At 46.4% G+C, this 14,265-nt stretch overlaps 1 protein-coding gene across 4 annotated transcripts in view; it reads left to right on the top strand.

Annotated features, from left to right (window-relative positions):
- LOC135897826 (uncharacterized) overlaps nt 1–14,265 on the top strand; it is a 237,810-nt gene that overhangs the window by 94,604 nt on the left and 128,941 nt on the right. For 3 of the 4 annotated variants that reach the window (XM_065426534.1, XM_065426533.2, XM_065426532.2), the window contains one exon: nt 12,340–12,484. In XM_065426534.1, coding sequence (XP_065282606.1) covers nt 12,340–12,484 — 145 coding nt within the window. Of the gene's footprint in view, nt 1–12,339; nt 12,489–14,265 lie in introns of all 4 variants that reach the window. The other variant, XM_070523196.1, reaches the window with a different exon arrangement.

Raw genomic sequence — 14,265 nt, 5'->3', positions numbered from 1 at the left:
CTATAGGGCAAGCGTCACTCATGGTCGGACAAAGTTATACACAAAGCTCATCTTCCCCCGATCATCCTGCAAATTCCTCGGTAGGTCAACCAAAAACATGCTCTGCGCATCCATATTGGCTGAACATCCTATTCTTAGTTACAGCAAGTACGATTCTCCAGATTTTATGCGTTTTCTGAGTTTCCCACGGTTTAGATCCGAGGTCATTAAAATATACCGGGGAAGGACAAAAATACCCTACATTTTGTCGAAAAATTGTATGGCCCTACCAAGCAGTGAAAGACGCCGAAAATACTCTAGTGATGGGTATTTAATATTCCGAGTGTTTGATATTCCGATAAACGTAAGTCGTTGCAGAGCTGTACTTTTCCCAAATGGCTTCAACATCATTGCCGTGACAGCACAGACACTTTCAGGCACGGCGCTTTGTTCTTACAAAACGACAAGAGCACAGAGGCGGAGAACCGGTTTCTAAGAACAGAGCATCGCCAGGAAATATAGGTGGGGGAGCAGGCTTAGCAAATATAAGCTTCAGTGATTTCGCAGATATCGAGGACGATGCAGGTGAGTAAAATTGAGATTCTCAACGAAAAGAAAATTGCGATGGCATTCGCAGCACGAGTGATCACTGAGAGCATAAGTGATTAAGCAGAGAGCGCTACCGATGCTGAGCGTGTTGCCGATACTGATACCGCGCCACCATCAACATACATGTGGGACGCTGTCGACTCCTGCAACATTTTTCTAATGGGCATGTGTGCGCTGTGGACGCAGTAAATGCGTGCTTTCAGACTATAACAAGCGATTGCATGCGACTATTAGCCGATGATTGCGTTATATATAGAGCTCTTAAAAGTCGTGATGATCACACCAGCCGATCATCAAATGATCTTAACCTAATCTGTTCCTTCTGTTCAGGATGTTGTAATTGGCTAATGACCCTCAACTCGTCAAAGTGCAAAATAATCTCATTTTCTCGTGAACAGTCAAATTCTAACTTTTCCTGTACTCAATAAACAATTTTTCAGTGGCTCGGGCGCAGTCATATAAGTACTTGGGCTTCAATCTCGCGTCTAATCTTTCGTGAAAAATCCACACCATGAGCATATGCGCTAAGACATCCCAAACACTACGTTATTTACGTCGAAACCTTAGCTACTCGCCTGCTAGCACACGGAGATTAACTCATGTAACCTTCGTTCGTGTGCAGCCTCAATTCGGCTCGTCAGTCTGGTCACTTCATCAAAATTACCTAATTTCAGTGTGAGAAGCAGTACAAAACCAGAGCCGCGAGATTCATTTCATCCAACTACGACCGGCATTCCAGTGTTTCTCGAATTAAAGTGGATTTATCCCTCCAAACATTACGCACCCGTAGAACAATCGCTCTGTTATGTCTGATACACAAATACATTCATGGCACAACACAATGCCAATTGCTTCTTGCAACCCCACTACGTACTTTTAGGCGTGTTGATGATCATCTCAGCCTCATGCGAATATTTGGTAGAAACAAAGCTTCTAATTCCTCAGCGTTGCCACAAGCCACTGCACTCTGAAGTGATCTTCCTGACAGCCTTGTTTCCCCACTAACCGTGAAACAATAAGCGAGAATTTGTACTCTCACTTCGTGTAAAGTTGTGCGTTCAGTAATGTATATAATTTTTATAGTCATGAATAGCGTTCCCTTGTTACTGTTTATGCTTCACGTAATTTTGTTGTACTTCCTCTCCATCACTGAATGTTCTGATTGGAACCTGGGATGAATAAATGAATAAATAAATAAATAGATAAACCTGTGTGCGTGCGTGCGTGCGACCTATCTTCTGCCGCGCTTTGGCGCTTCCAGAAACGGTTGGTGTGTCAATGCAGGCTGCGCGGCGACAATAGGCGTCAAACACGTTCGGGCTGGAGAAGGCGAGAGAGACACCCAGCTCCCACGCTGACACGCTTCGCCATTGCGCCGCCACGTCGTGATTCCCGAAGCGATACCGCAATTTGCAAATCGGCTCGTGCAGAGACCGGTCGAAGTGGGCCAACGAACTGGGGCCAGCCGAGCGCACTCGACGACGCCGTCTCGGGCCGCCCTACATCGCGCGCGCCGCGGCGGACGCCTGTACGGTCTCGCACCGGCTTCCGATAGCGCGGCCGTCTTGCGATTGTGCAGCTGCTGCGGCACAACGACCACGCCGTGCACTTAAAGACGCGGCGGCGCAGTCTCATGTTACTGAAAGACTAAGCGTGAGGCACTGCTGCATTTTGTTTTTATGGGGGTGCTCGCAATAATGCATGACGCGTGTGCCGCTCCCTTGCGTGGCGATGGGCGAACGTAAGGCCACGAATGCAAGTGGCTGTGCTTTCGAATCCGGGCACCTTTGCGAAAGAGCGGAGATGCACGTAGCTTAGAATGCATGCATCCGGCTGCTGGGGCGCGAGCTAGTTTTGTTCAACTCGTCCAGCTGAAACAAATTGCAGGATCTCTTTGTGAGCAGTGTAGCCAGCGTATGTACGCTAGTCCTATGCGAGGCGTAGTCTTATATTGCGACTGATTCTGTCAGTTATTCCGCCGCCGTTCTTCTGTGTGTGGAAGTGAGAGAGGAGAAAGTGGTAAAGGGAGAGGTCGGCAAGCCTTCGGAATGTTTACTTAGACTGAGACACTCCTGGGGTGTAATGAATGGTCTTATCAACGCAATACCCAGCTTTTCGACATGCGTTCGCTCAAAACTACACTCTACGCAAGACTCTCTGAGCGCAAGCTTTTGCCTTTCAAGGGTAGGTTGGTGGTAGCGCCACTTATGCCATAAAGTTTGCAAAGAAGGGACATATACTCATTGACGTTTTCATTAACAAATGTGTCTGTACGTCTGTGCCGCTCGCATGTGTAGTGTTGACCCATCTGGAGTTCAGTAAAACTGCAGCGGGCGCTAATATAGTTTTTCTAGCTGCAGGGTGAAAACAGAAAAGGTGTCACAGAAGATCAAAAAATAAAAATAAACCGTTTTGCTCAAATATGTTTCCCCGTGCGTACCTCGATGCGAACGCTGGTAGGTCGCAGTGCTGCAGTGCAACTCTCGGTTACTCAGCACGCAAGACTGCAGAAAGCCTCGCAGGTCCAACGCGATGTTGGAATATAAATAAATGCGTAACTTGTTTGAGTTATCAAAGTAGCAGCAGAAGCGGATGACACGAGAGCAGCCTCGTCGCCTGTACAGCTGTTAACAGTCACAAGGACGATGCATGACATGCTTGCTGAGGGGAAAGATGTTGATGAGTGGTGTATGGAGGGCACAGAGAAGTATGCGACACTTATCTGGCTGAATTTAAGGCTTCTGTACTCATTGTGTCACACTGTCACATCCTTCTATGGGATTGACCGAGAATGGGCACGTATACCCAATGGCATTATGCCCTGTGACCCAAATTGTCTACTAAGGCCAGACAGCAGACAGTGTCAAGTTGTCTATCCGGACACAGTGGCTCAAGTAGGCTACACTGCAATACAGCGGTCGGTGAATGCACAGTGGCCCGACTTGTATCAGTATATCCACAAATATATCCGGCAAGGGCAAGACGACGAACGCCAAACTCCGGGGAAGAGCCGAAAAAAACTTCGTTTTAAATAGCTTCGCAGCTTAGGACTGCCGGGGACGAAATGCAAAAACGCCCGTTTACCTTGCGTTGAGAGCACCTTAAAGAACCCCAGGTGGTCAAAATTAATTCGGAGTCGCCCTCTACTGCGTGCCTCATAATCATATCGCGGTTTCGACGAGGAAAACCCTAGAATGTATTTAAATTTTAGTATAGGACTGTGCATGACCTGCAGCGGCTTTGCCGTTAGGACAAACATCTTTGCTGACAATCGAGAACCATCGACATTACTTCAAACATCGGCGAAATAACCATAGGTTTATAAGGTTACGCATGCACCTTATCAAGCCAGGGCTTGTTTTTCGACACATCTGAAATGTATATGCGTGCAGCTCGACCGTGAAATGACTGTAATCTCCTCAAGAAATCAGCAATGAAACAGTTCGCTGAGGCATCTTTATTGCAAAGTGGCTGTCGTGGGGAGCCTACTTTGTTCACCTTACAGGAGAAGCAGTAATTTCTTGGAGACTCTTGGTCCTATGAGAGAGCGCTGTTTATGTGGCAAAACTAGCCGGAAATACGAAAGCCCTACGAAACATTAAATCTTCTACGACTCTACAATCTTGTTTACCGCGACTGCACGATCGGGCACCCACTGTATATGTTATACCGTATTGAATGTTGAAAATAGAAATAGTTAAACGCATGAAGCCGTTTTCCGGAACGCATGCGTCCGATACTCCTCGTCTGTTTCTGCGCTCGTCGTCCAAAATCGATGGCTGTAACCATCGTGGAGGCATTGAGGGAAGGTCACAACATCCTGGAAGAGATTTGTTTCGCGCCGATTTCTCCCACTTGGAGCCACCTGTTCCTGACAACATCGTTAACGTCGCTTTGTCTGCACGTTTCCTCCGCTGTGTTTACCGACCCTCCAACGCTTTCCGTGCTTTCACCTCGGCTCCTCCGCCATTCTGTCTGATTCGCTGTTCAAGGACAAGCTCTTTCCTGCGCGCCCGAAACAATGCTCAAATCGCACCGTAAAGCGAGTGATAGTTTTATGTAATCACAACGAGATGCGAAGTAAATATGCGTGTCTTAAACGCTCCGCTCGTATTGTGTGGCAAGAATGGCAACTCGTTGTGTTATTGCAAAACGAGTGCTGCGATCGAGTGGTCTTGTAACTGCTCTCTCCAGAATGGAATACACCATTGTGGGCTGGGTGTATAGCGTAACACTGACAAGCTATCGCTGCAGCTGTAATTGACGTGTGTTCGGCGAAAAAGGCGTCAGAACGACCTGTCCAGGCACGGGCGCTTACTTGTCTGGTGATTGCAACGAAAGGAGCCTCGGGTCACTGCCGGCCCAGGCGTTTTCTTGTTTTTGAATTTTGTGATGACAACTCCTTTGCCGAGGAATGCCAACTTCAGCACGCGCGTTTTGTTACTATATATTCTTCTCACTTCCTCGGCATTCTTACCTGCCTCCTTTATTTATTAGTTTAATTGGGCATAGTAAGAGCTTTCATGTACGAGCGCTATTACTGAATTTCTTCTTTGAATTCGCGCTTATGTATGCATCTTTAACTAATCGACTGAGACGACTGTTGTGCCGGTGGTGCGTAAACCATGTCTTCAATTATGCGATATGGCTTTCCATCTATATTACTAATAGTATATTAATTCCTCGCTTTCAGGTGATGTATATAACTTAGTGATTCATGGGGAAAACATCCGGTACTCATTCTTTTCTTTTTTTTTTTCTTGTTTGAGTTTACAATCCGCTGGAATTCTGGTTGAAACCCTTGACGAACTCAGGTATTTTGCATTTATTTTTTAACTGTTAAAGCAATACAGAAGATATTGCTATATCTTTCTTCTCTTTTTTTTGCGGGAAATACTGTGGTAAGTAAACGTAACACATACGCGCGCGCGCGCGCACAAGCACCCACATACACACACGTAAAATAGTAAAAGCTTGCCCCAATAAATGCTCTTTTTTGAAACCGACATGTAATAGCGTCTAACGCACGTGTTCGCACCGTTACAAATCGTTTCTAAATCGAGAAGGCAAAACTGTACAAAGAACCAAACTATTGCTTTAGAAGTTTTCGGAGTCACCGTTTATACGAACTACCTTATTTTTCCATAGCAAACGACGCTCTCTTGAGTCGTCACGCTTATAGGGGAACCCGATAGTATACTATCTTCGGAGACTACGACACCGGAGAGGGAAGGGGGGGGGGGGGGAGGGGTTGTATGCTGCAAGTGTCCACCTAGTGGACAGGTCCATATCGCCTGCTGCTGAAGTGCTGATTTGCTGGGGGCGCCTGGCTCCTACTGACGCGCAGCCCCAGCCCAGCCAATCAGAAATTCAACAGCAGACGAAATTGACATGTCCACTAGGTGGACACTTGCAGAATACCTCCCCAGATCTGATCCACGCCTGACCCTGCACTAAATAGTACGGCACTAAACACTCCTCGAGGTCGGAAATCGAACCCGCACCTTCGTTGTGCGCTTCAAGAAATATATATCCACTGAGCCGCCCCGCGGTTGGTATCTTAGGAACTAATAATACCTTCTATTTATTTGGAAGACTGAAGTTTGCTAAACGGGAGGCTCGTTTTCTTAACAGGAAAATCCCAGACCGTTACTTCAATATGCTGCGAAATTCACCGTGGTCATTTCTTGATTTTACATCGCGTCCCAAAGAAGAAAAAGATGAAGAAAATACTTTCATACTGACTATGATGACACGACATGTGACAAGGAAACAAGTACTAGTGAGTAGTAAATTATGCTTTACTTGTATGACTAAATGTCTGAGTCATTAATCTGCTCATTATGCCCACAACTGCGTGCCATTCATAACTGAACTATTTAGAATGAGCAAAAAAAAAAAAACAGAAAGCAAGCTTGCACACCAAATGACTGTCGGTGAGAAGCACCGGATGAAAGGTATAATGACTGCCTAATGGCTGAGAATAATTTAGCAAAGTGACCCTCGTACACGGCTCCCAAATTACCAGATGGCAATTACGCGTTCAGAGCATCGTGTATAAATCAGGGACTTCTCCACGATTTTCTTAAAGAGCGTAAGACCGCCATGCACTTATACTGTCCGTGCGTCGCGAGGGGATCCTAGTCCAGCAAGAGAAGCTACATCAATGCGAGAGAAACTCTATGGCTGGCTTAATCTGCAAACACGGCAAAGGCTTGCTCCTCCTTCTACTTCTCCTCCTTCTCCCTCTTCTTCTTCTTCTTCTCCTTCTTTTATTTTCTGTTCTTCCGGTACGGTTAGCAACACGGTGGAGCTTTTCCTGTCCACTCTCTGTTAACCATTGAACAACGACAGCGCAGAACTCACAAAAAAGGCGCGTCGCGCTATCGCTGCAAAAAAAGCGACGCCCCCTCTCGGCAAAGGCGAGCAGCGTATACAAATAAGCTGAGGCTGTGGCTGTTCGTTGTGTCAATGAAGTACCCTTCGTATCGGGCGGCCTTGTGCGTCCTTAAGTCGCGCTTTTATTTCTGCCCCGCACGTCGAATGCCGGTTTCCTAATGAGCGTCGGCACTGAGGCCAAGCGGCGTACGTGCGAGCGGCGGCGTCGAATGCGTGGCGCACTGAACGCTGTAGCAGTCCGCGCCGCCATGAGGCCTGCGATGTTGTTCGAAAGCATTTTCCACCCGAGACACGTTCAGCGCGTCTCTGAGCGCGGAACGCGGAATGGAACCTGCGTGGCATTCGTAATCGTCGAAGGGACGTGACTCCTTGGAGGAATTGTCGTGTTTAGCAATGGTCACGCGAGCTCGTACGAGCCGTGTGTACATGTGACCGCGGGTACACAGGAGTGATCTTCTTTCTTGTCTTTTCTTTTTCTTCTTTTTTTTGCATGTGTGTGTCCGCCCGTCGATATAGCTAGGCTAACAGGGGACGCTCATCCTTTAGGAAGATGTTTATTTATTTTTTCTGATATTTCTTTTTGCCGCGGAGGGGGCGAAAGGTGTCCGAAGGACGACGATCTCAGCTCTCCTACGTCACTGGATCGTTAAGGGACTCCGATATCAGGCTTTACGGTCCCGAAGAAGTCTCGAATGCACCCGTCGCGTGGGATGCATTCTGATTAGAGAACCGGGCTCATTTAGTGCTCTTTAGCGCTTTATATGCAACAAACCATGAAGTCAATAACACGGCTTCTATGCTATATAAGTTACATGCGGGTTCCTGCGAAGCGACTGGTATGTTACGCCATACACGTCTGCTGGATCATCAAAAACTATAAGCGTCAAGCATGTTAGAAAGAATGTAGAGTTGACTAGAGCATGCTCCACTCAATTTAGGCACGTAAAGTGCAATGTATAGAGTGCTTGCTTGCAGCAAGCACACTCACTTTTCATCCTGAGCTTGCGTTCACGGTAAGTGAAATTTATTAGTTTCTTTGCTTGGGAATAATGAACACTTATGCAAAACATTAATTGTTCGAATTTCTGTCTGTTTCTTTTTCTGTATTCAAGAAGTCTGGCAATGTTCTTGTGCCAGTATCTTCGACATGTTTCGAAAACGCGCTGCGAAGACAAACGAGCGCTTGGCTGCTGAGATTCAGCTGAAAATAGCGATGACATAGCCGGTGTCCTACAGTCGGTGTCCACAGCCAACTACGATATCGTCGCGTCTATGCGCCCATGCTGTGGCGCTCGGAGTTTGGACTCTGTGACAGCGCAACTCGAAGCCAATGATAGTCAGATCTTGTTAACTGCTCATGTAAGGACTCGCGCTGCATCATATCAAGACGTATAAGAAATGACAGCTGGCGAATAGACCGTGGATAACGAACCGGAATAATGGCAGATGACCTCAACCTTATGGCTTCCGAGAATGCGTACGTCTTAACAGAAAACAGTCGCTCATGTGAGCTTACACGGAGGAGATGGATCATCACTCACTGCGAAAGTCATTGATGTTGTGATCGTCTCGCAGCAACGTGCGCATCAGCTCGTTGATATCGCAGATAATTTTCACGAGAACGACGCTCCACGCATAGAGGACGGCCCCTCCACGCGCTTTAGTGAGCAACCTTTGTCAGCCCTACTTATTTTGCCAAAGCGCGCAGACTTGGCGATGGGAAATAGTCGTAATACCATCTTTATGAGTATATGATTTACGTTTATATCGTTGAAACGTGGTAGTCTGGTTGATTGTCGCTTATTTATACCATTTGGATCGCTTCACTCCCTTCCGTAAGAGTGGAAAATCATTTATAACGAAATGTGCGCCCATTTCGACGAGCTTTTCGCAGACAAACGCAACGGGGCCCGTAGAATCCGTGCGAGCAAAGCACATAGACATATAGGGTGTGCCACGTAACTTGAGCCAAACTTTAAAAATATGCAAAAGGCCACGTAGCTGAGCAGAACCAAGGTGATGTTGTTTGCCGTGGCTTGGAGATACTCAGATAATTTTTTGCATTCCGCGTAATTACAGAATTAGACTTAATTAATTAATCAACTTCTCAAATATTGTAATTATATGAAAAGTGCCAATGAGAAAATTTTCGAACAACATGGCAAACTCCCGATACAGCTTTCTGTTGCTCGATACGGGCTACATAAAAGTGTTTTTTTAAGCACGAAACAAGCCCACGAATATACTCTACCTCGAACGGCCAGTCGCGCGGCAGTTTTTTGGTGTTTTCGCGGGCTTCTTTCATGCTTGGAAAAACACATTTATGCAGTACGTATTGAGCAACAGAAAGCTGTATCGGGAATTTTTCATGTTGCTCAACAATTTTCTCATTGACACTTTTCATCTAATTAAAATATTTGAGAAGTTTATTAATTAATTAAGGCTGATTATGTAATTAGGCGAAACGCAAACCATTACCTTCGTTCTGTCCAGCTACGTGGCATTTACATATCTTTAAAGTTTGGCTCAAGTTACGTGGGACACCCGGTATATCTAAATACGGAAAAGATAGGGAAGGTGTGCAATTCTTGCTTAGCCATGGTCCGGCGGCCTTGCTCCGCTGTAAATATCTAGCACTGTTTGGTGGCAAGGATCCCGTGGGTCTCTCGCCACGAAGTATGGTCGGGCGAAGGACCTGCCCAAGCACTTCAAGTGAAGCGCCGTCATTACCTTCACATTTCTGCCAGAGGAGTCAGCACCGGCGACGAAGCTCTAAAATTGGCCTGTACCTCGCGGCACACTAACGAAATCCGATCGTGACACCAGCACGGAGATCTAAAATTGTCGCAAGATTCCACCGCTTCCGACCTCTCTGACGCGGTCTCCTGCGTAACTGATACGGAATACGTGCTGCGTCAACTCTTGGTCGGTTGGCGCTGGAAGGTGCGGTATGCGATAAGTTGTGTGCGTGTGCGTGTGCTTGTGTGTGTGTGTGTGCGTGTGTGTGCGTGTGTGTGTGTGCGTGCGTGTGCGTGTGTGTGTGTGTGTGTGTGTGTGTGTGTGTGTGTGTGTGTGTGTGTGTCTTTGTGTGTCTTTGTGTGTGTGTGTGTGTGTAGAAGGGTGGGGTGGCGTAGGGGGGAGGGGGGAGACAGGAGGATCAGGCATAAATAAACGTACTGCTTTTAACTGTGCATCATTCTTGGCCCTTTTCTCGGCTACTTCACCACTGAGGGCATAAGCTAGCCATGGCCTAAAAGCATAACAGCAGCATCAGAAGTAACAACGCTCTCCTCCAACCCTTACAAATAACTTTTCCAGCATTCAATGAACATTCAAGATGGCAGATGGTATTTACGCAAAACGAATTTTTTTGAATGCACGCCGTGAGTAAGCACTGCGCTTTTCTTCAGTTATTTCCTTTTTAATGTTCTGGGAGGTGCGCTGTTCGATAGAATAAGTAGGGGCTAATCTCTCAAATAAGTTAGATTAGTTGTTTTGGGACACTATAATCTTATTTTCTGGCTATTCGTTTGCAATCGTTTCCATAAAGATGTGTATTTCTGGGGCCGAATTCACAAACCTTTTTATTCGTAAGCGCTCTGGGCCATTGGCTCGCCGAATTCGCTAATAATATGTCCAGCATCATGGTAGGTTGGTATTCACTCTTGCGAAAAAATGTAGCGTAATAGCTTTTTTCATGAATACGAGCCCGGTTTTGTGTTTGCTTAAATGCCACAATCTTGTACTGGCGAGAACAACGAAGGCAACACACGTGTGCATTCAGCTACTTCAGCTTTTCACAATGCATTTTCGGCTGAATACCCTCGGGAAACACAATCCTCTTCTCGTTTCTTGCCGATGGAGAGATGGGATGCTTCCGGAACAGTTGCTGGCTCTCCTCTATTAGTAACGCGGAGCTGAAGCCGCACTCGGAGACACCAAGCTTGAGTTTCGCATGCACGTGGTATACATGGAAAATACTCGAGTTGATGAATGATTTGGCGAATGACGTATACGGTTGTGCGGAGAAGCTTGCCTAACGGTTCCGCTCGCGACTGTCCTGAACAGCGCGTGAGAGCCGGCCTGCTCGTTCCCTCGGCCTCATGCATATGCGTGAGAAATGGCTGCCCCTGTGGCCCGTCGCCCTCACTGAACGGCAGAGGAGAAAAAAGAGCACCGGACGACTATGCGCTCTGCCCGAAAACTGCTGACCTATTTGGCTTATTTGCCGCTCCCCCGGACCTCCGTCCTCGCGTCACGCTGACAATGACGCCCGCGGACGTGAAACCGGCCTCACTGCAAAGCTTCCACGCCGCCTTTGGTCGCTCGTTAGCGTTTGCGCGGGAACGCTGGCGGTGACGGCGAACTACCAAGGCAACGGGAAAATGCGGAAGGCAACAGCACAAATCGCGCCACGTTTTTCTCTATTTTCTTATTTCGTCGTTCTTGAGTTCCGTTCCCACTGTATTCATAAACATTCCGCGTTCTGAAGCCATCAGGAACTTCGGACGATGTGGTTCAGTTCAGACATACCAAAGCGCACGACGAAGCGTCCACGTGGTGGCTGCTGTACTGAGCCACGGGTCACATCAGTAACAACTTTTAGTTTTCTTGTCGGGGATTTTATTTTCTCCTAGAATATTGTTTCTCCGGTTGTGTCGACAGTGTTCTGACTTCAGCTCTTTGCTGCGTGCCACCTGCACAAATGGGTGTCACGGTGAGTAAAGAAACGGCGTTACGTACGAATGAGGAATACTGCAGCTGCGATTTGTGAACTGATTTAGGACTTTTGGTTAAACACGTTTCACTCGCGTTTGCCTGTGTCCGTGCTCAATCCTTTTCTATGTAACTCAGACATGGTACGTAACAGTTAACATTGATTTCAAACACGCATTTTCGATTTTTTTTGCTAATCTCTCATTTATGCAACATGCAGCATTATTTTTTTTTCTTTTTTGCAAGCAATGCACTTGATGCTGCTTCTCAAACGCTTATCCGCCGACGCTGTCGGCAGAGTTCAAGTCAAACCTGCATGTCTGAATATCACAAAATGCAGGGGGGTTAGTAACGTTCGCACAGCTGCAAGACCTATAGCTTTCAATTATCGAGGTTACTCGTTATCCCCGCTCCTCGTTTTTTCAGCGAATTCTTCCTTCTCTTTGACGAGTGATGCATGTTCTCTTGGTGGAAATAAACTGAGCGTGCGGGAAGGGCCGCGTGTAGACGTTCGTAATTTCCGATGAATCGCTCGTTTTCGTAAATCGCTATAATGTGCACTCTTGAGATGCATCGCCCGCGAAAAGCAGAATACGGACTAGAGAAGTGAACTGCGTGTTCTGTTTGCCCTTGCAGGTTTCTCGCGACATCCAAGTTCCAGCCCACGTACGCGCGGCGGGCTTTCCCGTGCTTCGACGAGCCCAACTTCAAGTCGAGGTTCAACGTCACCATTATACACGACAGCAACCACATGGCATTGTCCAACATGCCCGTCCTCAATGTACGTGAGTTTGGGATTCAGTCTGCTCGCGCATGCGGGAGGTGATGGTCGACTGCAAGGCTGGAATGAAGTTGCCGCTGCCTGTGAACTAGAACAACTTCCAAGAGTTGCACGTAGGCTGTGAACAGAGACTTACAGATAGTTAACAATGGGGTAGGCATCTATACTGCACAATCGCTGTAGCTTGCCGCGCACTTCCCACTGCCAATATATCATTTGGACTTTCAACGGCCGGGGCCTCTCACCGGCCACCAGGATGACCCGCTGCTTAGAAGCCCACCGAAAACGCGAAGCGCTGCTCTCAGCAGGCATAATCACAAACGTTTGCGACCTAACTTGGGTGTCTGGCGACAGTGTGATGCACCGCTCAGTCCACTTTATATTTGAACGTGTTAAGCATGATCTGAATCTTGCCCTTGTCATTGTGCCATATACAGTGCACGGCTTAGTACTCTAGGTAGATCTATACCCATGATGCAAATCTTGCGCATTCGGCAAGCCTACTGTTCAGAGTGTATACACGAATATTCATCATGTCGGCTGTGCTTCTATTTAAGGCCTTTCGTTTTGGGGGTTTATGTTTCCGAAATTAAAGTGGAGGGGACGGGTAACAACTCGGCGCTACTTTTGGAGTCAATAATCTGGGAGAAATTGGTTTTTAAGTAGCCCAGTCCAGGCTTCCAGTGATTCTTGACAATGTTTACGGAGAGAAAATTTAAGCAAACCATTGGTGCCTGTTATTTTTTTTTAACGCGACATACGCCATTTCCAAAATTATGCTACAGAAAGTTGCCCCGTATGCGTTTGAGGTGTTCAGTTTATTTTGTTAATTTTATTCCCTCTTTACCTGCCATCTTTACTATACTTTATTAGCCATATTTACTCACTACAGCACTGCCCTCTCTATAGCGAACACCTAGCTGGTCATGAAGCTAATGCAAGTGAAACACTTCTATTTTATTCGAGGGAAAAGAATAGCCGGTAGGACGCAATTAGGCTGGCGTGTACGCATTAAAGAATAGTCTGCACGTATTCACCTTATAATTCAGCTGCAATTGGTATCCAGATAATAAACGAGTGTTTCTAAAAAAAAAAAGTTTTAGCATGAGGCCAACAGCGATCTTCCTATTCAAACGCATGTAAAGCGCTGAACCGCTTTTATGAACAAGCGATAGATGAATTTGAATTATATTTGTTGCACTTGAGGAATAAAATCATGTTCTAGTGACTCTAAGAAGCAGAGTATCTATTTAAAGCCTGCATTTTTTTTTACTGAAGTTATCGAACGTTGGTATGTTTGAAAAAGTTTGAAGCACTAAGTTCACAAATCTATAACTCTGCACCAAAAACAAATATCGCAGTTCTGCAAACTGCATCTGTTATATTATCTAAAGTGGAGAAATCTTATTCATGAATTTACAGATTGCGTAGAATTGTTACAATGTTTACGAGGCTTTAGCGAAAGTCTTGCTCAGAAATTAGTATCATATTTCAGAGTAATCCACATCAATTTAGTCCGCTTTAGATGTACCATTAGGTACAGGGTGCATTTTTTTTCTTTCATGGTATTTATTACAGTAGCGACAAACCAACGGTCACCAGTTGTGCGTAGTCAGACAATGGAGAGCACAATGAAAGTCATACAGAGGGAAGTCATAGTTCATGCTGTCGGTAGAAATGTTGGTTTCACTTTAGAAGGGTGGTAAGGATAGGCACCTCACGAAAATGAGGTACCAGTGCGGCTGTGTATCGAGTCCATCATAAACCTGCTTTAGGTGTAG

Source organism: Dermacentor albipictus, chromosome 1 (genome assembly GCF_038994185.2).
Source record: "Dermacentor albipictus isolate Rhodes 1998 colony chromosome 1, USDA_Dalb.pri_finalv2, whole genome shotgun sequence".
In the NCBI taxonomy this organism is placed as follows: domain Eukaryota; kingdom Metazoa; phylum Arthropoda; class Arachnida; order Ixodida; family Ixodidae; genus Dermacentor; species Dermacentor albipictus.
The sequence above is the reverse complement of the archived record's forward strand: the minus strand, read 5'-3'. Positions and strand labels throughout refer to the sequence as shown.